General features: G+C 51.6%; 1 protein-coding gene across 6 annotated transcripts in view; it reads right to left on the bottom strand.

Annotated features, from left to right (window-relative positions):
- Positions 1-22,303, bottom strand: part of GOLGA7B (golgin A7 family member B) — a 39,177-nt gene extending 16,874 nt beyond the window's left edge. The window contains exons 1-6 of one of the 6 annotated variants that reach the window (XR_008529777.1): positions 22,173-22,303; positions 14,818-14,943; positions 11,841-11,993; positions 11,655-11,756; positions 8,963-10,422; positions 8,491-8,683 (exon numbers count right to left, since the gene is read on the bottom strand). Coding sequence is in view for 2 of the 6 variants with exons in the window: in XM_054581323.1 (XP_054437298.1) it covers positions 10,318-10,422; positions 11,655-11,756; positions 11,841-11,993; positions 14,818-14,943; positions 22,173-22,184 (498 nt within the window). In the remaining 4 variants the exon portion in view is untranslated. Of the gene's footprint in view, positions 1-8,490; positions 10,423-11,654; positions 11,757-11,840; positions 11,994-14,817; positions 14,944-22,172 lie in introns of those variants that run through there. The other 5 variants (XR_008529778.1, XR_008529779.1, XR_008529780.1 and 2 more) reach the window with 5 other exon arrangements.
- Between the last annotated feature and the right edge of the window lie 2,086 nt (positions 22,304-24,389).

Genomic DNA, 24,389 nt, shown 5'->3' with positions numbered 1-24,389 from the left:
AGAGTGGCTTAAGTTTCCTGCCCCCAAGATGCTTTTGTCAGAAGAAATACCAAGGCTAAAAGACACAAGGGACAAGTGGGTAGTAAACCAACTCAACATTACCTGCTCCAAAATAACAAGGCCTCCCCAGTGGGCCAAGTGCCTCCGTCGAGGGCATTTGCTGCTATTTGCTGAACCAGTCACAGATAAGTGGGCACAGGACCACACCCAAGCTATCCATCGCAGGGTTCCCACCGGAGGCCCATGGGGGCCCAAACTCTTGCCTTCCCCTTCTAAACACAGACAATTCAGTCTTTTCTTTGTCTCCTAGCCCCGCTCCTGACATCTTTATTAGCTGGATTTGAGTTTGTAACAGAAACAGTAAATGCCTCCGGGGCTGACCAATAGAGGACTGGGCCTGGGAGGGATTATGCAAATGAAGGAGCTGGACCCCCTCTGAAGGGGTTGGTCATGACTCCCTCCAGCAGAGCAGGAAGATGAGCTAACTTTGCCAGAATGCCATTTTTTTCCCCAAGAAAAGCCAAATAATAAAATTAATACCATTTTTATTCTGCCCAAGAACACTCTCTTCCCAGGAACCATACCCTGTAGAACGACAATAATAGTTTACATCTAGTAAGCTCGTAGTGTCTGCACTGGACCGAAACTCTTTACAAGAATCGACTCGTTTAATCCTCACAACAGTCGCAAGAGGCAAGAGATCTAATTGTCCCAGTTTTACAGAGAAGTTGAGTGGTTTGTCCGGGGCCACACAGCTGGGGAAGATGGCAGCAGGGCTCGATCACAGCAGCCCAGCCCCCACCCTGTGCTCTAACCTCTGCTGCTGCTTCTCCATTTGGAGTGGCTAATTGGTTAGGCAAAAGCCACAATCTCTTGCTGCCCAGGGGTAAGGGACGGGTTGGGAAGGAAGGAATGGAGTCCCCAGAGGACCTAAGATCTGAGAGTCTCCCCATGATCACATTCAAGCTGCAAGAAGAGACGGCAGTGCCTGTGTTGAGTTCTCTCACTGGGCCAGCTTGGCTGGCCTTCGCAGACACAGAGTCGTGAATCGTCCACAGTTGCCAGCCCTGCTCTGGGGAGGTGCCATTCTGAGGGCCAGGAGTTTGATTATGTGTCACTCTGGCTGCTATGGCCCCCTCCCAGGGTCCGGGCCTCACAGCCCACCAGCACCAAAGGACTGCAGCCCGAGCAAGAACTTCACGGCAGCCTCCGAACGGGGCCGTCAATCACTGCCCCAGAGCCGCTGGAGGCAGGAGGATCAACACTTCATTTCATGTTCTCAGGGAGCCAGCTGGGTTCTTCCAGCAGATTGCAGAACGATGCCCCCACCCACACCCTCAGCCTAGGCGAGCCTCCCAGGGTCAGCCATTGTCTCTCTGCTTGGGTGTGAGTCAGACCCCAGCGAAATCCTGTCAGGGGCTGCTGTTCTGTCTCCTTAGTAACAGGCACATTCTGGGCGGAGGAAGGGAGAGGGCGAGGGAGTACTGGCTGGTTAATGCCTCAGAAGATAACACCAGCCCCTCCTTTAGTGGCTTGACCTCTTAGGGAACTGCTGTTGAACAGCGAAGTGATCAAAAGGGTAGGCCGTCAGAGGAAAACGAGAAGCAAGAAGAGAAAAAACAACCCTCCTCAGGGAAAGGAGCCAGCATTTATGGAACAGGCGCCTGCCGCGTGCCAAGAACTTTACATATGTATCTCCATTAATCCTCACGCCCATCCTAGGAGAGAAATATTATTAGTCTATTTTATTACCAAAGACACTGAAGAGCAGGAAGAATAAGTTACTAAGGTCATGCAACTAGCTAAGTGGCAAAAACTGTGATTCAAACCTGCAACTGCCTGACTCCAAAGCCTGTGTCCTTAAGCCTTATGAGGGGCAATCTCCAGGTGAATGACACCTGGGTAAATCATTTAACCAGGTGTCACTCGGTGTACACTGATTGGACACCTACTGAATGTTGGCATAATTCTAGTGACTTGGGATGTACATCTGTGAGCAACATGGGCAAAGATTCAGGAATGCTCTGGTGACATATGGCAGGCGCTAAACAACATTGCAAGTTTATAGTGTATTAGAAGGCGATAGGTACTGTTTGGGGGCAGGTTGAAGGGCAACATTCAGGCAAACTGGGAGTGCTGGGAGAGAGGCCGAATGCCATTTTAAATAGGGCGGGTCAGGATGGGCATCGCTGACAAGGAGGCATTTGAGCAAAGGATAGGTGACCTGCCCTTGAACTCAACTTTTTCATCTGTCAAATGAGGATAATACCTACTCACAGAGTTGTGGTATTAAACAAACTGATATAAAACACATGGCGTGGTGCCTGGCACAGGGTAAGCCCTCCGTAAATTAGAAATGTTATTCAGTAGCGAAGTTTAGGACGGAGCCCAGATTTACTTAATGCCAAAGCTTACATGCCCCCTGCACATCCTGCGGTGGCCCAGGTCACCTGGGAGTCTGCAATGGGGAGATGGAGAGGAAGCTAGCCGCCCACAGGGAGCTGACTGCTTTGCAGGGAAGAGACCTCAACACAGCCATAGGGAGCAGAGCAAACCCTCTGGTGGGGGGCGGGGGCGGGGGCGGGTGCTGTGCTTGCTCAGCTTAGTTCTCAGGCGGTGCCATTGCCAAAGAGAATAATCATAAAATAAGGCAAACGGAGCAGGGAGGGCATGACAGCAACTGGGCTGCGTGGAGCAGGGGTCACGGGGGACTAGCGAACTGGCCTGGGCATTGTGCCCTGGACCATCACAGAACCCTAGACCACTAAATCTGGAGACACTTGAGACGTCGCCTAGCCCTGCCCCATTGCCCCATCCCCATCCTTTTTAGATGAGGAAACTGAGGCCCAAAAAGAGTAGTAACTTCCCGAGGACCACAGCCTAGCCGGGAATCGGATTCCTTCCTGTCTTCCTTGCCCACCCTCCCTCCTGTCCAGGAAGCTCAAGCCTTTCACAAGCACAATTGTACCAACAATTTCAGAAACATGGTGAGTGGGGTGGGTGAGCGGGTGGGTGGGTGGGGGGGTGGGTGTAGCCCTTGTTCTTTCCCTTGTGCTGATACAGATCAGAGTCAGGGTAAGTGCCCACCAAGTGCCCGGAGGAACCATGCCCAGACCCTGGAGCACAGCCACGATGAACGACCCTAATGCAGGCATTAACCGGCCAGGTGCAGAGGGGGTCCTGTGCCCAGCTGGGAGAAGCGAGGCTGCGGGCAGGGTCAGGACCGTAGCGGGTGAGGGTGAGGACAGAAGGAGAATCCGTGTCCCTCCTTCCCAGGAAGTCCCTGGCCGGAAGCTCACGACCTCGGCCTGCCTGCCGGAGGAAAGTCTAAGGCCCCCAGGAATTCCTCTAAAGGTAGCTCATTCTCCTTCATTGGCAGCCCCAGGGCAGCCATGAAAGATTGGCCCCCTAGAACATTTAAGGCACCCCACCTCGGCAAAAGGACTAACTCCCCTCCCTCTGCCCCAGACCTGGGTGCAGAACTTCTTGGAAAGGAAAAAAGCACAATCATGTATATACCCCAGCTGCTCACGGGGACCTTGCCAGAGGGACAAACTTAGTCCGAAGGGAGGATGGTAAACCCCATATATACTTTCTCTGCACTTTCCAGTCCCTGGGCTCAAGATTACAGGCCTTGAAGGCAGAGACAACGAGGAAAGGGAGAGAAGAAACTGGGAGGTCTCAAAGCCTCACCCCAACACAGAAGGTATCTCTTGTGCCAAAATGCCACATTCTTTCTTACATGATCCAGAAACCCTACAGCCCTCCCACCCTCCTTCCTGCCTTTCATCTGTCCTTAAAATTTTCTCTTCCCCCGAGACTCTGAGATCAGAAGGGCTTGGGCTTGAGTCCCAGGCACACCACCTACACTCTGTTAGAGACTTGACATAAGCTGTTTCACATTCAAGAGCCTCAAGTTTCTCTATCCACAAAATAGAGCCATAACAACCTCACAGAGCTGTTGGGAGCCCTCACGGTCCTAAAGCATGGCAGGTGCTCAGTGCAGGGCCTGTATTGATAAAATGCAGATCATATCATAAAACCTGTCCCAGGCCCTTCAGCCCTGATTCTACTTCTAGCAGTGCCTTGACACCAGTCCGTAAAGTCATTAACCAGGGCAATATTGGACCTATGAGAATCCTTCCTAACAAGACACATCCATTACTCAGAGTTATAAATGCGGGGTTCATTTTGGGACCAGGTTACACAGCATCTTCCCTGTGAAGAGCTCATGCCCTGTATTAGATCTGCACCGGGGAGCACGGGGCCAGTCAGTACCCATCCATCCACACGCCTCTCCAGTGTCTGCGGGCATCCATCTCAAGTCAGGCAGCCTTCTCGATCACCTCCGATCCATCAGTCATCTGCTGGCACCCATCTTCTCTGTACCCATCCATCCATCCGCCTGCTGTACTTCACTCTCTAGGGCTCCAGACCCAGACGTTCCAGGCAAAGCATCAGCCCCACCTCAAAATAATGACATTCAGGGAGCACCAGGCAGGGCTTGAGCGAGGTGGGGCACACACTTCCTCCTCGCCCTCCCCAGAACAGGTGGAGATCATGATCCACCAGATCACGGCCATGGCAACAGCACTGAAAGCAGCTGCCCCACACCGGGCAAAGCCTAGGGTCACGGCCACTGCCCTTCAACTGTGTTATTCCGGGACCACTCACCTGCCTGCCTCTGCCTAAGCTGCTTCTCAGGGGCGCGTTGCCCCAGGGGCCTGAGGATTACACGTTTGTACATTCTTATCTCTTCCTGCTAACCTGCCATGGGCTACATTTCCCATTCACCTGCCAAGGGTGAGGCACTGTGACAGGCACCTGGGATGGGGAGGGCAGAGTTGGAAATGAGTAAGATAAGATCGCCACCCTTCAAGAGTTTACAGGGGAACTGGGGACAGAGCGAGGAAGGCCATCACCATCCACAGAGTCTCGTAAACTGCGTACAACCCCTCCTCCTTCCGGCTCCTTGCTCAGCACTGCTCTCAGGCGGTACCTGGACCCCACCCCCTTTTCCATTACAGAAATTGATAACTTCCATTATTCCAAAATAACTAGCCCCTTCCTGCCCCTGCCAACCTAATTTTTCTGTGTCTGCATTTGCCCACATGCTTCTCTTTGGACCCGAAATCTATAGGAATCAATCCAGGTAGGATGGGGTCTTTCATCTGACTAGGACACCCTGGCAGAATGAGAGCAGGATTTGGGTCAGACACTTAGGTCCAAGTCTTTGCTCTTAGCTGTGGGCGCTCGTCAAGTTACCTAGCCACGTGGAACATCAGTTTTCTCATCTGTAAAATAAGAATTCACATATAATCACCCACCAGAGTGTTAGAGAGCTAAATGGAATACTAATGTACACGAATGCTCCTGGCTTATATTAGGGAATCAGTGAACCCGTGGATAAATGTCTGTTTATTCTATGTAAGAATCGGAAATCTGGCTATAAATCTGTATCATGAGGCCACCGTATAATGAGGTCCTAGCGTCACTTCAGCAATAACAATATCTTAGATTGGAGAAACAGACTACTATTTATAAAGATGCATTGACATAATGCTCTCATTTTACAAATGATGAAGCTGAGACTCAGGATAGTTAAGTGAATTACTGAGGGTCCATGAACTGGTGCAGCCCTCTGATTGCCTTCATACTCTTCCGCCTCCTCTATCATCCCCGATTCGAAAGTGCAAGTCCCAGGGCAGCTCCAGGATGCTGCAGGCCGAGCTCAGCCATCCCAGATAGGCCCTTAAAACAACCTCTTAAGGGGAAGGGGTACGTCAAGGATCATGTATAAGGGGCCCATGGACAAGGATAATGCTGCTGGAGAGAACTGAATGTGGTGGGAGGGAGGGTGGGCAAAGCAGGGGAGAGCAATAGGGGAGAGCAATTGGGGAAAAATGGGGACAACTGTAATTGAACAACAATAAAAAAATTAGAAAAAAAAACAAAAACAAAAACAGCCTCTTAGAGGAAGAGCTGTGAGCTCAGCACAGTGCCCTGGGCGCTGCCAAAAAAATAAGTCTCCCACAGTCACCTGAGAAGGGTCAGGTGGGAACCTCAGAGGGCTAGACTCTGACAGGAAGGAAAGAAACTGACTACGGGACACCTGCGGTCAGTTTCGCACTGGTTCCTCTAAACCAGGTGTTCTCAACCTTTTGTGAGGTGGCAGGGTTGGGGGCGGGAGTCGCAAACCCTTCCGAGAATCTCCTGAAAGCCTTGGATTGTCTTCCCACACGGTTACGTCAATTTGCAGACAAGTGCAGAGGGGGTGGGTCGAGGTTAAGAGCCTCTGGTATTAAGCCTGCACTATTGTAGGATTCTCTCTCTTTTTTTTTAAGATTTTTTTTTAAGATTTTATTTATTTACATTTTTAGAGAGAGGGTAAGGGAGGGAGAAAGGGAAATATCAACGTGTGAGAGATATCTATCGATTGCCTCTCACATGCCCCCAACAATCAAACCTACAACCTTTTGACCTTTCGGTTTGCAGGCCTGCACTCAATCCATTGAGCCACACCAGCCAGGGCTGTTTCAGGATTTTGTTAGGCACTAAGGACCTTCTCTATTGGACATCCCACCCCTCGTCGTATCAAATATTTTCATATATATCCACAGCCCCCATTAAATTACATTCGCACACACATACATCAAATTGAATTGCAGCTGACTGACACGATGTTATATTTTGTAGATATGTAATAAAACATTTTCAATTTTGTGCTTTCTTTTCCTATTTTGGAGCCAATAAACCTTTTTGGTAAATTTTATTGAAATGTACCATATGTTCAGAAAAATACACATATCTTAAACGTACAGCTCGGTGAATTCTCACAGAGTGAGCACACCTGTGCAACTGGCCTCTGCTCAAGAAAGAGCCTCGTGGGCACCCAGGAGCCCACCAGGCCTCCTTCCGTTCATTGTGCCCTACGCCAGGGCAGCCGCTATCCCAATGCTAACGCTATAGATTAGTTTTGCCTGTATTCGAATTTTTTTATGAATGGAATTGCAGAGTTCATACTCATTTTGTGTCTGGCTGCTTTCATGAAACCCATAAACTTTTCATTCAGGTGTCAGACATTTTCAGAGGCCTGGGAAGAGCTCCTAGTCTCCAAGTACTGCTCAAACCAGGGGCTCTCCCCCTTGCCTTTCTTTTTCTTAATTTTTTATTTTTCAATTACAGTTGACATACAATGTTAGTTTCAGGTGTATAACCCAGGGATTGGACATTATTGTAATTTGCTAAGTGATCACGCTGATAAATCTAGTAGCCAGCTGACACCACACTTTTACACTAGAATCTCCAGGGGAACTTTGAAAAACCCTGCTGCCCAGGCTGCACCCCAGAACAGTGAAATCTGGGAATAGAACCAGGCATTGGCAGGTTTTCTGGCTCCCCAAGTAACATCGATTGCAGCCAAGCATGAGAAGCACTGGTCCAAGCAATTTTGTAAAGCAATAGTATCCCTATTTTGCAGCTGGGAAAACTGAGGCTCCAGGAGTCTCCACCACGTGCTACTCTCACGAAGCAGGAGCTCCAATTCAGATCTGACTTGGAGTGGCATTTGCACGGCCTTCATCCTTGGTGAATAGTAAAGCCCAAATCAGTGGGGGTCCTTCCTGCAGAGACCCTCCTCACTGTAAGTCCTTCTGGAGCTGCGGAGAAGGGAGGTGGGGTTTCCCAGGCTGCCACACCCATGCCCTGGCCCCAGCACACACCCACCACCCCCCTCCAGGGACTGGCTGTAGGGAGAGTTACCATCATCCTGACTCTACCTTTGACCCATGCCTCTGGAAGCCACAGTAAAGTCCTTGAAGGTAGGAGAAGCTGCTGGTTTGGGGGTCATGGGGAGTTTTCCACAGCTGAGTGACTCTGGCTCAGGCCACTGATTTCTGGGTGCAGTATACGATTCCGCCACTCGGGGGCACCACGAGCTTCTGTAAACGGTGATTTTCAACCACCGCCCCGCCCCACCCCACCCCTGCCACCCGCCGGCCCCCCCACCCCCACCTCCTTTGGCCAAAGGAATCCGGAAAGTGGAGTCCCCTGGCAATGAGGTGGGAGAAGCAGCCCAGAGCTGCTGGAGGTTCCTCTGCTCCCTGGGGCCTGACGAAGCCTGTCCTGTCCCCCCACCCAAGGCCACAGAGCCCCGTTTAGACTACAGCTTAGAAGATCTAGAATGTCGGCCGCCCTGCTAGACCACAAGCTCTGAGAAGACAGGGCCCACCCTGCAGTGTCGGGGCCTGCTGCCTCTTCCAGAACACACTTGGCCCCACCTGCTCTGCGTGAGGTGTGCGAGGGAGGCACTCCCCTTTCCTCCCTTCCCCTCCCCTCCATGATGCTGGAGCACAGAACTGGTCCTCTGTCACATGGGGAGAGAAAGTGCAGAGCCTCAAGCTGAGCATTTCCTTTTATTGGAAAAAGAAATAGTAAAACCAAAGGCCACCGCATCACCTGTGCCTAGCCATCCCAGTGGAGAAGCACCGGTCCGACACAAGGCCCAGTCACACAGTGGGCCAGGGTGGGCACAGGCCGGGCCCAGGGTCAGGGGGCTATGTGGAGCCCACCGGACTGCAGCTCTCTGGGGCGATTCTTGGATCAGGCAAAACTCGCTTGGGCGCAGGGGCTGGGACACCCTCTCCAGCTCTCTGGGCAGGCACCTCCTTCCCACACGCTGCTCCTGTGTCCAAAGAAAATCAGGTCCCTCTTTGGTTTCAGAAAGCTACCTGCAGTGGCTGGTCTTTCATTTCCACTTCTAGCACCTCCTGCCACCGAAGGCAGGCAACCTCCTTTTCTCCATCTTCAGGACACCAGGACACCAGGACGGGGCAGCTTCCTTCCCACTGAGCCTGGGCAGGCAGGGACTGGTGGGCTGGATGCCCCTCTTTCCTTTCAAGGAAGGGGTTTGCCTTTTCCCCTGCAGGCTGCCGGCCCCTGTGGATGTCTGAGGCAGCCTCACCTACACAGCCTCGGTGAGCCCTGGAGCCTGCGTGGGCTGGATATGCAGCATCTGTGGCCCTGTTGCCTGGTCATGGGGGGCTGGGACAGGGGCGTGGAAGGCCCCAGAAGGTTGGCTCTGCTCTCTTGAACCCCAACTTCTCTTCTGCTAGAATGTACACAGTAGAGCCAGACAGTGGGGAGAACCCTGCAGGTAGGGAAAAGGCCTGGAAGGAAAGCCAAGCTAGCAGCCCCGGGGACAACGGGCAAGGGGGCATTAGGACATTTATCTACAGAGGGACAACTGGACCCAGCCGGGAAGCAGCCACAGACCATCGCGCAGGAAGAGAAGACCAGATGCAGAGAGGGGCAGCCATTGACCTAGCAGCCAAGGGGAACGCGCAAGCGCACTGTCACGCACATGTGCACTGTCACGCACAGGTGCACTCACACGTGTACACTCACACAGGTGCAGTCACATGCACCAACACAGACACACGTGCATTCATGCACATGGTGCACTCCCGTTCGTGCCTACACGCACACCAACTCACTCTCACATAGAGGCAGGTTCTACTCTCAGGAAGTTGGCTTTGGTTCTGGAGGATCAAGCCCCCCAGGCCACACCTCTCCATGAGGCCTTTCTCCAGACGCTTCCTAGAGACCCAGGCTGTGTGTCCCATGACCGGCACCTGGTGGCCTACAAAGTCTCAGGAGCTGGATGCTTCTTGGCAAGGCCGAGATGGCGTCAGGCTTTGGGTGGAGGGCAGAGAAGCCACAGGTCTGGGGGTGGGCAAGGAGTGGGGATGGGAAAGGGGACTGAACAGCTAGCTCTCCACCATGGCACCCACAGTCTGACCACTCCTGTCTCCCCAGACCTCAAAGTAGATGGAGGCAGGATCATGGACAGGCAGAGGCCCTGGGGTGGCATCAGGAAGCACGGACACTGGGAGTCAGCCAGGGGGAGCGGGGCCCCAAGGGGAGAGTGCCCTGGGGGACATGGCACTTGGGGCAAGGAAGCATGCAGGATGGGAATTCTCTGTGTGACATACCTGGGCCTCCCTGGGGTATTGGGAGAGTTGCTGCAGAAGAAAGGGCCTGTCCAAATGGTGCTGTCCCCACCCTAGCCTGTGTGTGACCCAGACCAGCCCTATGGGGAAGAGCCAGATGAGGGAGTGGACTATCCTTCCAGAGGGTATGGGCATGGGGTGCGGTTGATGGCCTGCAGGAAACACTGGCCAGACGCTGGCCTCCCGCCCAGGGCAGCAGGTGGGCCTCCAGAATGACTCAGAAGCGGGTGCTCTGGTAGCGCAGCCGCCGAAGGTCCGCAAGGCCCTCAGTCCTGCCATACACCTCCCTGCAGGGACTCTCGGCCAGTCACCGGGCCCCCGCCCCACCGCCCCCACCACTGCTGCCGCTGCCGCTGCTGCCGCTGCTGGAGCTCCCACTGCTGCACCGGTCCTCATAGATGGAGATCTCGATCTGGGGCAGCGTTAAGGAGGGCTGCTGGCTGCTGGATGGGGCCTCTGCTGGAGGCCAGCTGGAGAGCGGAGGGCAGAGCGGCCCTGCTTCCTAGACAGTAAGAATGCAGAGTCCTGGGGAGCCAGACCCCAAGACCCATGGCACGCACACAACGCAGTTACGGGGACTTACAGGGCCGGGCACTGTGCAGGTGCCCAGCCAGCATCAGGAGCTCACATTCTAGTCTCTAATTACTGAATCCCAGGACATCACGTGCCCGGGATGTGGTGTCATTATACAGGACATGCAAGGCCTTTTGTGTCCTGAGTTCAGATTCCGCCTCGCTCACTCTAGAGCTATGTGACCTTAGACCAGTCAATTCACTTGTTACCTGTCAGTTACCGCATCTGTAACATGGGGATAATAATAGAATCATGGGATTGTTGTGAGACTTCAGTAGCACGTGCTGGTGCCTGGCACATGGTACCAGCTCAGTAATAAAAAGCGCCTCTTGCTGGGCTTCGTAAGCATGAGATTTTGGTATTCGTGTTTTGTTTTGTTTTTTTCATCTTTCTTCTCAATTTTCTAGTGAAATTTACTTTTTAAGTATTCTATCCTTGCTGCTGCTGCTGACTGGGGTAGAGAGTGTGCACGCTTCACCAGGTGGAGTGAGCAGGCCTCTACCTTAGCCTTGGCCAGCCTCCCCCGCACCCCCCCACCTCATTTTTCTCACCTGTGCAGGGGGGACAACAGGACCCACCACACAGGATTAAGGAGATTTATATGAGATTGTGGACATGTAAACATAAGTGGAGATTTGCATATTCCTTCAGAGGCAGTACAGCCTCCTAGTTAAGAGTGGGCCTGGGCTCAAAGCTGTGAGCTAGTGATTTAAAGGTAGTGTGCTCATCTGTTGTATAAAGGGAAACAATAACTGTTACCTAATTATAGGGGTGTTATGAGAATTACATGGATCCATAGTTTCAACACACCTAATATGATATCTGGCTTGTACTAAGCACTGAATACATGCAGCTCAATAAATAAAAGCCAACCCTGAAATTCACAAGCAGCACTAATAACTTATGGTGGGGGAGGAGGGCTGGTGACCAGACATGTGGGGAATCCCAGGAAAACCCTGAGCAGAGGCCCCAAGGGTGGTCCTGTCTCCTGGCAGCCTCACCACGGACCCCACTGGCTGGCAGCCCGGGGCCCCACCCCACCTCTCCACACAGAACAGACAGGAAGGATACAACCCTCATCCCACGCTCAACAGGGTCTGTGAGCAGGAGGCCTCGGGGGGCAAAGATCTTCTCATTCTGCTCTTGGATGTAGCGGGAGATCTTCTTGAGAACCTGCCAGGACAGGGGCCAATTGAGGATGAGCGTGCAGCCTGGAGGCCTGGGGAAGGGGACGCAGGGCAGCAAGGGAGGGCGTACCTTCTCGTAGTGGGTCTCCATGCAGAGGAAGATGAAGTAGGCCGTGGCGCAGGCCAGGCAGCCCTCCAGGTAGGAGCTGCCCCCAATCTTCTCAGCCTCCGCATAGAAGCTGTTGAGGGTCTTCACAGTCTCCTCAAAGAGCTGCCGCTCAATCTAGAGGGAGAGGAGGACAGGGAGCCAGGCCAAGGTCAGCCTCCCTGGAGTGTGAACAGTCACCTGTTGGGGGCGGGGGAAAGTGATAGGACCACACCAGGGGTGGGGTCAGCAAACAGGCAAGACCAGAGAGGCCTCAGGTGCCCATGGAGCAGAAAGGACACTGGACCAGGAGTCAGGAGAAATGGGGTTGAGACCTGGCCATCAACTAGCTATGTGACCTCAGACTAATGACTTAACTACTCTAGCCTAAGTTTCCACATCTGTAAAATGGGAGTAAGAATGGCTACTTGGCCTCCCTTAGAAACATGAAACTTCTATGATGTCCTAAATGTGAATGTAATTGTTTTCTACAGTGGGATTAGGCAAGAATTCCGGTGACTATGTCTTCCCAATACCACCCATGTTTCAATGGCTGTGAGAGAGCTCAGAGCCCAGCTGTCAGGGGCTCTCCACGTTTGGATGGGACTTCAACTGCATGAGATTGATTGGGTGAGACCTCAGGGTGTCCTCCCAGGAGGGGGCACTTCCTTCTAGACAAGAGTTTGTGGAGAACACAACAGCCCCGTGTGTTTAGAAAACTGGGTGGCTATCCTGGCTGCATCCATAATCATAATAGCTAATATTTACTGAGCACTTTCTATGTGCTGGGCCTTTTTTTACATATTTCATTTAACCCTCATAACAATTCCATCAGAGAAGTCTGACTATCATCCCCTTTCACAAGTGAGGACTCATGAAGCTCTGCTCTATGGTCCAGGCAACTATCATCTCTGGTCTCCTAAATGGTCTCCCTGCCCCTAGCCCAGCAAGCCTGTTAAAGTCAGATCATGTTACAGCTCTGATCAAGAGCTTCCCAAGTCTTCCCATCTACCTCCTAGTAAGGTCCAGGAAGTTCTTACAACGCCTGGCCCTGTGTCCCCACTGAGCCCATCCCCTACTCTCCGCCTCGCTCTGACCCCACTTTAGGCACACTGACCACGCCACTGCTGTTTCCTGAAAATGCCACATCCCCTAACTTCATGTTTCACCTTATACAACACGCCACCTCCAACCATTCCTATCCTCTGCTCTCTCTGTCTACCTTGACCTCCCCCTGATTTTTCTAGTATTTGTCACCACCTGACTGACTGACTATATATTTACTTGTTTGTTTTTTCTATTTTTTATACACTCTAATAGAAAATAAACTCCATGAGTTGCTCCTATATCCCCAGTGTCTATTGCAAAGGAGATGCTCCATAAACGCTTGCTGAATGCTGAGTGGACTTGTCCAAGGTTACGCAGTTCTGACCCAGGTCTGTGCTCTTCATGGGACAGCCTCTGCAACCTTACACTGGACAGCCTGGATTGGAAGGTCATGCTTCAAATCCAGCAGGTGCCAAAGTGTCTGTCACCCGTTTGTACATTCTTCAGAGCACCCTGCTCCCCACTCACTCCCACAGGACCAGAACTGCCCGTCACACAGGTTAGGGACTTCCCAGCCTGTGTAGAACAAAATCCCTCCCCACAAAGAATCAGAAGCTTTGGCGTTCCCGGCCACCATCCCTACACAGACCTAGAGTGAACACGTAGAGAAAATTCTGCCATTCGGCCCCTGACCTAAGGCCTGTGCTCTACCCCAGGGGTCACTCCCCCGCAAAGGACAGGTGTGCTAAGATGAGGAGACCCATGTGGCTCCCCCAAAGCTGGTTAGAAGGTCAGATCAGCAGAAGCCATGCCTGCCCCACCTTCCCAGACACATTTAGATCTGCCTGGGCTGCTGAGAGAAAGGCTTGGGGTCTGCCCTCTGCCCTCCCCCAAACCCAGGCCAGCTCCATGGCAACCTGGGAGGGAGGCTACTAGGAGCCCCCAGAACTAGGAGCAAAACTCAGCAGAAAGAGCTGATGCCTTGCAAGGGGCCGGCAGCCCATGAGACACACAGGAAGCTGAGTCTGGACGGAGGTGCTGGGAGAAAAGGCCTTGGATGATGGCCAGGGCATCAGGATTTCTAAGGCTCCCCAGAAAACAACTGATGTGGCATTGAGAACGCTGCCAGAAAGTGGGGGCTCCTGAACCCAGGCCAAAAAACTGGGCCAGCATCGCTGATAACAACCTAATATCATCCAACAAGACTCAGAAATTTGTTTAACAAGTTCTCCAGGTGATTCTCGTGCGATTGAAACTGGAGAGCTGCTGGGCTAGAAAACATCTGAGGTTTCTTCAGTTCCAGCTGTCAACGAGGCAACAGCAGGACCGTGTTAAGGATGTTTTTAATTCTTCCATGTGAAGTGGCTGAACAAGTGAAATATACTTGAATAGTCCCCTCGGCTGCATCGTGGCCTGTGTTCCAGGTTTAAAAGACGACAATGATATAACCATATTATTTTCTTCATTAGCCTGTTGATGTGGTGGATTACATTAATTGATTTTTGAATGTTGAACCATCTATGCGTACCTGGGATAAATCCCATTTGCTGTGTATACATTTTTATACAGTGTTGGTTTTAATTTGGTAATATTTTATTGAAGATTTTTGCATCTATGTTCATGAGAGATATTGGTCTATAGTTTTCTGGCCTTATAGAATAAGTGAAGAATTATTCCCTCTGTTTTGTGTCTTCTGAAAAAAATTGTAGATAATAGGTATAATTTCCTTACATGTTTGGTGGAATTCATCAGTGAACCCATCTGAGCCTGATGCTTTCTCTTTTGTAAAGTTGTAAATTATTGATTCAATTTCTTTAATATATATAAGCCATTAAGATTGTCTGTTTGTGTTACTTAATAAAAAAACAATCCCACAGCCAAAAAAAAAAAAGAAAAAAAAAGAGGACATCCTTACCCGGCTGTCCAGCTCTGGGGGGAATTTGGTCTGGAACTGGCAGATGGTCCCATCACTGTAGTCTCTCTGGATAAAGACCTTGGTGGCCAGCGACGCACTTCGCCGGAGCTCCTGCAGATTGTGCACCTGACGAGACATAGAGATTGACATGTCATTGCGGTGACCATCCTTAAGGGTTTGTCGGAGACTCAGGGTTTGCGGGGATGTGGGTCTTTCAAAGCTAAAATCAGGAAAGCTTCTAGCAAACCGTGAAAAGTTGGCCACCCTACATGTGCCCCAGGAAGGTCATGAGGACACAGGACTGTAGAGTTTACCCCAGGAGACGCCACGAGCGATCCCAGAAAAGTCTAGAAAAAGCCTGAAGCAGAGCCAAAGCTGAGCCAAAGTTGAACCAAAACAAGGGGTTCTGGAAAGATCAACAGAGTCAGAAAGACATTTTAACTTAAGGAAAAGTCTTCCTGGTGGCTGGTGCGAATCCTTCTCTCTCTCTCTGCCTCTTTCCCTCCACTCCACTGCCCAACACCCCCCCCCCACACACACACACACGGTGGGACCTTCCATGCTTTCATCCATTTAGCAAGTATCAAACGTTCACAACCTGTCAGCCTTTAGCTTAGGGAACCCAGCCTGAACAAGACTGAAATCTCAAACCCTGAGTGGAGCTTACAGCAGGGCTGGAAGAAGGGAGAGTGGGGAGAGGGGGGAGCAGAGAAGTACCTGCTGTGCCTATGAACTCAGGGGGAGATTCGGATTCAGGCCAAGTTATGGCCCGGCTCGGAGAGCACCATGAATGGTTTTTATGCCAAGCACTTCTCACCATAAGAGACCCACACATGTCTAAGCCCCCAGAGAAAACTGTGGATAAAGCGGGCTAAAGCCAGACATGGAAGAAATTCCCCGCCCTGATAGGGAGGAGTAGGGCAACTCCTGTCCCCTGTCCACACAGCTGCAGACTTAAAATCGACACAGACTCCAGTGTTTGAGGGGGGTGGGCTCAATTCCACAGAAGAACAGGGCCTCTTTCTTCCACTTCCAGCCTCACTCATCCACGTTCTAGACAAGCAACCCACTGGGTGAAATATGCCAGACATTAGAACCACGCGGAGACCAAGCCCCAAAGGCAGAGTGAACACACAGCCAGTTCATTCTGTGTAATTAAGGTGAATCCATTCAGTCTCTCAGCTTTCATTTATTGAGTCCCTACTATTGCCAGCTGTAGGGATGCCGAGCAGAAGACATTCTGTGAGCTCCAGGGAGGAAGACAAGTAAATATATAATGAATTTGACTGTGATAAATGTCACAGAGAAGTAACATCTTACCCAGAAGCACTGACTCAGAAAGGCTTCCTGAGGTCTCTGTTGAGTCATAAAGGAAGGCCAGGAGTTGCCAGTGGCAGGAGCAAGGGCAGCCAGGTCAGGGAGGGAATAAGAGGGAGGAAGAGGCAACACAGACAGAGGGAGAAACTTGTGCAAACTAATAAAGACAGCAGAGAAGGCAGTCTACTCAAATGACTGGAGGCAGATTTCAGCAAGAATGGAGTTGGTTTGCAAATCAGATAAGAACACTGGGAATAACAGAGAGGAGAATCAGATCAAAAACTACTGGAGGGTTGGTTCCTAGAGGAGAGGATTTAAGATAGAAAAAAGCTGCTTAAAAGCTAGGGAAAGAATAAGTAATGAAAGCAAGATTGTCAATATGGTAGCAGGAGCAGATACTTGGTAGAATGAGGTCCTGAAAAGATACAAATCAGAGAATGACCACTATACTAGACCTTCCTAAATCCAGGTGAACCTTGCTCTGCCTAAGAGATGCAATCCCCAAGTGTTGTGTTTGGATTAAATAATGCCATGATTTCAACCGTTTTCATCTCATGGCACACATAAACTAATTACTAAAATTCTGGCAGCACACTATGGTACGTCTTGCAGCACAGTGGTTGAAAATTGCTGAAATAATGTGTAAGTGCTCCTCTAGTTTTAATAGTTCTTGATCCCGCTAGTCCAAGGTTTCAATTGAGATAGTCCTTTTAACCCCTATTAGGATCCAATGATAACTTTGTAAAATAAAGAATGTTTTGCTAATATAAATAAGTTATTCATCATTGTGTCTGCTCTGTTCAGTTAAAGTTTTATACTGCTTTATTTTCAAAAGAAAAAGGAAGGAGCTGTGGCCTTCCTCTGCCCTTCTAAACCAACTGCCATGAGCCAGGCCATGTTGAGGACAGATTCCCCCAGCCCCAGGAGGGTAATGCTGGCGACTTTGGGAATGGTGCACAGGAAGTGAGCAAGACTAGGGTGTGGGGCTAGATGGAGGGATGACTATCTTTGCAGTAGTCCATGGGAAATTGAAAGTGGATCTAATTCCAGAAAAAAGTGATGGTGAGAATGGAAAAAAAAAAAAAAGGAAAGAGCAGTGCTTCAGCCATTCAGACAGGGACTCAGCTCCCTCCCCTCCAAAATCTTTTGTCTGAATTCACACACGCGCCCTGTGAGCTACCATGAAGGTATGTGTCTCAATGACTGGCTAGCCGTTGACCACAGCCACCTCTTCTTCCTCCTAGACACACGGCTCAATTAATTCTCAGCCTCCCTTGCAGTTAGGTGTGACCATATGGCTAAACGAAATGTGAGTGGAAGTGACAGATGTCATTTATAGCCTTGGCTCATAAGGACCAGCCACTCCTCTGTGACCTTTCCCCTTCCACAGAAAGCAAGGGAGACGTGTTGAGGATGGGGAACCACAAGCTGAAAAGAGCTTGGGTCCCTGAATCACGGCCTGGAGGAGATACACCTGCTCGCTCATCAGGAACACCTGTCTGGGACCTTGCTGAGTGGGAAACATCTATTACATTATGCCATTAAGATTTTAGGGTGCTACCTTACATAATGCAGTGCTATTTACTTTTGGCTTTTACTCACGGGTTCTCTAATAGCCACCATGGGAAAGGTCAACACCCTTACCAACCCTAACAATATCCTGAGCCTTAAGGACATTATCCTGACTCTGGGTGACCAGGGATCTCCTCTCCTCCCTGGACAGTGTTTGTGGAGCCTTGAGGAGCTGCTAGACGACGGGATCACAGATGTACTTTACATGCCAGAACGTTTGTTTCCCAGGCGTACGTAGAGCACACCCATGTCACAGACTCTTCTGTCTTTAGCAAAGAGGAGGATTTATGGCATGGCAGACCTCAGGCTCTCTCCACCCCTGGTGGCCCAGTTGTGAAGTACCAACAGCTCTGATGGAAAGACGGACCACTGACCGAGGAGCAGGAAACCTGGGGCTAGGCTTGACCACGGGACCCTGCAATCTTCCCTTCTCTGCGCCTCCACTTCTTCAACTAGAAACTGAAGAGGTTGGAAGTTTGTAATTGGTAAAGCCCTTCCCAGCTCTGACATTCTAGAGGCCTCATCAAGGATTATGAATTCAAATGTTTACAGGGACTAAGCATGGAAGTAGGGCAGGTGGGGACTGTGGCTAATTAGAGAACGCGTGTCCTGTCTCGAGAACACACCAGGTTGTTGCCATGTGAGAATGTGTGCCCAGGTTGTGATTCTGATTTTTAAAGAAAAGCCATAAATCCAGATTTCCTTACTATCAAATATCCTGATTTTTAAATGTTCCCAGTAAGTTTTCTTTATATTTATAAGCACTAAGCAGACCGCATAAGGCACACCTGTGAACCGGATTCCTTCCCAGAGCTGCCAGTTCAGGACTTCTGAATAAGGACTCCCATGGCAGGTGCCCAGCCACTTGCCAGCTACTTAGCTTTTGAGAGGCTGGAAGGAGTTTTCAGCCAAGCTCATGATGCTCTGGAATCCCACAAGAGGGTCCCAGAACATGCACACACACTCCCGGAGGTCACAGCTTCTGCGTCTCCCCTGGGCGGTCCCCCCTGAGCACTGACCCAGACACCTGGGCTTCTCATCTGCCCCTCCCCTTCCTTACCCCTCCCCTCTCTCCCAGCCCTATCCCCTGGCCAGCTGGCAGCAGAGTAAGGACAGGACCAAGGGGCAGTGCAAAAAGAAGGAGAACACCAATGGTGAGACCTGCTGGTACCTACTTTCAAACTGCAGTGTGAAAAGGGCGAGGGGACTGCCTGGAAAGTCGGTACCCCAGGTCAAACATCCAGGGCCTGTACACCCAACAGAGCTAACCTGGCTGAGGGGAGCAGAAGCAAGCACTGGAGTGCAGATGAGCAGTCTCAGGCCTGGTCTGCCCTAGACACACAGGAGGCCCCCTCTGGCCCACATCTCTATCCTCGTTAAAAACAGCTAATTCCAGAGGATGCTTTTGAGACTCAATTTGTGAATCAAGAGATGCAGCTGATGAGCCAACGTCGTGCTCTCTCTGCCTGGCCAGACTGTGGAGGAGGAGTAAGGATTGTGAGTCACAGGCAGCCAAGTCAGGCCTCGGGATAGAAACCTGGGCACAGGGCCTCCCTGCTTCTCAGACAACTGCAGAGCCCAAGCGTGGTCCTTTGTCTGTGGTTGTTACCTCCCTGCCGCAGGGATCAAACCTCCCAATACCTTGCTTGCATAGTGCCACTTGGATGCATTTTAAAATCTCCTAGGTGCCAAACTCCTCCTCTTGGAGAAGCCTTTGCCAGCTGGGCTTTTCCTAGCTGTCCTTGGCCATCCGGGCAGACCCTGCTCCCAGTGACACACATTCACTGGGAGGTTTGTTGCTCAGGAAATGGGCTCATTACAGTTTTCCAAATGAGGTCAGTGTATCACTCAGGAGGCTTCTCCTTCCTCTGAGTTCCTTACACATACCCCTCCCCTAATGCTGACTCCTAAACAGAAATTAGGAAGCAAAAAGGACCCAGCTTCCTGCCTTCCATCCAGGGATCCAGAAACACCCAATCTGTCTTAATTCTCTCTTGATCTCTCCCACTGTCCTCTCCCTCCCTCTCTTTCCTTTCCTCCCTTCTCCTCTCTTTCCCCTCTCCTCCCGTCAAAGCATCTTCTGCTGGAGCTAAGGACTTCACATTCGGAATCCTAAGGGAATGGCCACAGGAGTGCAGCATGAGGTTTTCCTTCTCCCAACAGGTTTTTCCTGGTAATCTTAATTCATTCCTAACATTAAAAACAGCCTGGGGAGAATGACTCACTCTGCAGCCCAGAGAATGCGCACGTCCTGTGCCTTGGCAGAGCTGAGGCTTCCTCCCTCCATGCTGCCATCAGAGTCCACCCAAGGCAAAATTGGGAACTGGGCCACATTGGTCCTCAGCTCCCCATCCCTTCTGAGCATCCTCTGTCCTCTTGCTGACCCCGCCAGGCCAATCTGTACACTCCAGCCATTCCTGAACTCCTTTACACCCCTCCCCCTTCAAAACTTCATGTCAAGACCTCCAGAGCTGTCCTCTCTATTGCACAACACAACCGGCTAATTGATACACCTGAATACAGCCAGAAAAAATCACTGGCCAGGAAGGCAAAAGACTCAAGTTCTAGTCCTAGCCCCGCTAATTTTTAGCCTTTTTTTTTTTTTTATAAGTCTCAGCACTCCAGTTACATCATCTGTAAAATGAGATAATGATGCCTTCCTTGGTTCCTTCACAGGGCAAGCTTCTGAGCCTCAGTTGTCTCATCTGTTAATTGTGGATAATAATACCATCCTTGCCCACTTCACAGGGTTGCTCTAAGACTCAAAGGAAATCACACATGTGAGAGTGCTTTGAACATAGGAAGGTGCTAGATTCACAGAAGTGTGATGAGCAGAGCCTCTCCCTGGGCAGAGTCACACATGCCTAACAGCAGCCTCTTGGAAACACTGCCTCAGCCTAGAGATGTGAGCTTCCTGGTTGGAATCTGGGCACCTGAGGGCACCTTAGGACACCTGAGAGGGAGACATGCTGGGACAGATGGGCCCCTTGGAATCTGCCAGATCACATCACAAATGTAGCTGCCTTTTCTGTCCACTCCGCTAGCCCAGCTGTGCCCACGTGGCTGAAGTTTCCTTCCTGCCTAACACCGGCGGCCTCTGCTGCAGTCCGGCAGCCCTGTCTGGAAGGTGACCAGCTCCTTGGCCATCTCTCCTTTGTTCTTTCTCCTCTTCCCCGTGTCTTTGGCACTCCCTGAGCACTCTGCATCCCTCCACCCTAGAAACCAAGCTCCACGGGTCTGCTCAGGACTTGCCCCTCCCAGGGAGCTAGGGACAAGCTCTCCTAGCTAACACTGTGCTTGTAGAAAGCCCAGTGATGCCAAGCAGCTGCACGTTGTTCTGCGGTGGCGATAGCAGCAGAATAACAACAATAACACTTAGTATTGATGTCACACTGCTCACTAGGATGCCCAGAGGCACAGAATCATTCAAAAGCCTCCGCTGTCTCCATGGCTTATGTTCCAGCTGTGTTGTAAATGGGGAGACACCGCAAAAGAAGTCAACATCAGAACTGGGGAGACACTGGTGTTCTGGGTTCCACTCAAAAAATTCAAAGAAAATCACTGGCCAGGAAGGCAAAAGACTCAAGTTCTAGTCCTAGCTTTCAGCTCTGCTGCTGACATGTTATGTGACTATCAAGTAGGTCCTCCCCTTCTCCATGTGTTAGCTTTACCACTTATTAAGTAGGAACATAAAGAGCTCCATTTCCCTCATGAAATGAGGAGGTAGAGAAGACAATTCCTGATCTGTTAAGCACTGCATGTAGATTCTACCCTTAGCCAACAGGTCCCTTGGTTCTGCTTTTAAGTCCCTTGAAGGTGACACATCTATAGGTACACCTTGAAGAAGGTAGCTCCTCCCATCAGACACAGGAGAAACATGGACACCTTGGTACAGGAAACTCTAGCGGGGTGAAAAGCAAGTAAGGGCGCAAAAGCAGGGCTCAGTGTAGGCAGCTCATTAAAACCAACCATTGGGGCTTAGGCTGAGGATTCATGGTCTTCCCCTGGTCCCTGCAGGAAATGCTGATGTGGAGGTGGGTCTGTCATCCCTTAGCCAGGTTTGGGGGCTCAGAAGCGGGGTGGATGCACACATAGCAACAGCAGCCAGCTGCATGCCCTCTCCTCGGCTCACCTCCAACCCTCCAGGGAAGTGGTTTCAGGACTTGCAGTCTAGGGGAAAGGGAAACCCCAGCTGAAGCCCAGGAGTGACCCTGGCGCTCGTGCCAACAAGTGGCAAGGACAGCTTCACGACTCAGATGGGGAGACTGACACGCCAGGGGTGAGATGATCTCTCAGCGAGGAGACTTGCTCCTCCACTGCCGTTGCACCACCCACCTTTCCCCTCCGGACCAGACCGGGGAACCACCCCGTCCACCCTACCCGACTCCACTCCACCCCACCTCCCCTCCCCGCACCCCCGTCATCCTTCCCCGCCCAGCAGCCGGGCACAGGTGCTCGCCCCCTACCTCGGTGGCCATGTTCTGGGGGCGCTGACCGCTGCAAGCCGGCTGAGGGGCTGGTCACGGGGGGCTGTCAGCGGCGCTGACGCGGGCCGGAAGCCTCTGCGCTGTCCGTGGTGCTGATGGGGACGCCTCCGGCCCCGGCCCCGGCCCCGGCCCCGGCGCGGGTGGGCAGGCGGCCCAGCGGGCCCCTGAGTCCCGGGTCCGGCCGCTGTGCTGTCCGCGGTACTGACGCGGGCGAGGCGAGGCCGCGCCCGAGGCTGTTCACCGCCGGGTCGGTCGCCGGCTGCCGCCGCTCCTGCAAGCAACGGCCGGGTTTCTGTTCGACAGCGGCGTCGGCGGCGGGGGAGGAGGGGCCAGGCGCCTCCGCGGACCGGGAGGGGGAAGCGGCGGCCCCCAGACTCCCGCGCCGGGCCGCCCCGCCCGCGGCCAGAGGCTCCGCTCGCACCGCCCGCCCGAGGCCCCGCCTCTCCTGCCCGCCCCGCCCCCAATGAGAGCGCGGCGAGCCCTGCGCTCGCTCCGCTCCGGCGGCGGCCTCCCGGGACTGGCGGACGCCGGCCGATGAGTAGGGGACCGCACAGTGCTGGGGACAGACGCGGGGGACGCGGGGGACGCGGGGGACGCGGGGGACGCGGGGGACGCGGGGGACGCGGGGGACGCGGGGGACGCGGGGGACGCGGGGGACCTTCGGCCGTTCGTCCTCGAATCCTCACCTTTCCCACGCCCCGCCCCCTCTAGCCCCTCCCCCACCGAGGCCCTGCAGCCTCCACGGGGTTGCGTTCTTTTTCGGAGCCGGGGTCTCCCCACCGCGCTTCCCAGCCTGGCCCCGCCCCTCTGGCTCTCTCCTCTGCATTCCCAGAGTTGGCACACACTGCACCGCCGCTCAAAACCATGCGCTGGCGGTGCCAAACCGGTCCGGCCACTCCTCAAGGATGACAGGTCTGGCCCTGGTGCTGCCTTCACATTTTCGACATCACGCCTTCCAACCAGATGAGCTCTTTGCTTCGTAAACAAAAAGGAAACACCAACACAGGTGCCTCTTTGCACACCTGTAATACCCCTAGTGTCTTTAAGGGGAAGCTGGGCGTGTTCCCCTGCCGCTCACTGCTGCCTCAGGGTCGGCAGCAGCAACCACGCACAGCGAGGGATGGGCGCCAGGACAACTGGGTTTTGACTCACGCTTCGCCAGCTGTGTGGCCTGAGGCAAATGCTTCACATTTGAACTTTTTTCTGTAAAACGTGTTGGGCTAAACTAGACTATTCCTAGGGTTCACTTTTTCTGGTCCTTCAACCTTGTAGTTTGAAATTTTCAAACATCAGAAAAGTTGAAATACAATAAACTGTACTGTCACCTAGCTTCAACAGTTAACACTTCACCATATTGCTTGATACACATAGAAACAGAGGATATTTGACTAGATTACTAGACAGTGACAGTGTGAGGCTTTATTCTTACATCACCAAGATGCCTTATTCTTAGGCATCTCCTAAGAATAAGGGCTTTCTCCTACCTAATCACATTATTACCATCCTTTTAAAGATTTCATATTATCTAACATTCTAGGATAGATTATTGCCCCTAAGACACATTAATAGCAATCACCCATCCTTCAGAACTTCCCCTAAGACTCTTCATTTTTAATAGCTAACATGAACCGAGCACTTACTATGTGCCAAACCATATGCTAAGAACTTTAAGTGTATTATCATATGTAATCCTCAGTTATTCTTTGAGTTAAACAAATTGTTGAATTATGAGTTATTTAATAAGTAAATGAATTATTCAATAATACATAATTAAATGAATTCTTATTCTTTGACTATTCCTACTTTACAAAGGAGGAAACTGAGTAAGTTGCCCATGGTCAGGTGGCATATGAAGAACGGAGGCAAGATTCACACATAGGCAGTCAAGCGCCAGGCCCTGTGAGGTGGACCCTCCTGATGGGACTGCCTCCCTCCAGCACCTTGCAGACCACAAACTAGCAGAGCAGGAACCACATCTCCAACTGCCTGTTTCACAGATGAACACACTGAGTCCCCAAGGATAAGCAACAGGCCAAAGTAGTTTTTGTGTCTGACAAATTATTTGGCATCAGGGAGCAACCTGAAAATAACTGAATCTCATGGTGGTCACTGGTAAGAAATAAATGCATAATCTTATCTTCTCTCTATGTATAACTTGCTCAGTTCCTTACACTGAATTTTGATTATATTTATTAG

Source organism: Pteronotus mesoamericanus, unplaced genomic scaffold (assembly GCF_021234165.1).
Source record: "Pteronotus mesoamericanus isolate MK-2021 breed Mesoamerican mustached bat unplaced genomic scaffold, CSHL_Meso_final contig_657, whole genome shotgun sequence".
Lineage (NCBI taxonomy): Eukaryota > Metazoa > Chordata > Mammalia > Chiroptera > Mormoopidae > Pteronotus > Pteronotus mesoamericanus.
The sequence above is the reverse complement of the archived record's forward strand: the minus strand, read 5'-3'. Positions and strand labels throughout refer to the sequence as shown.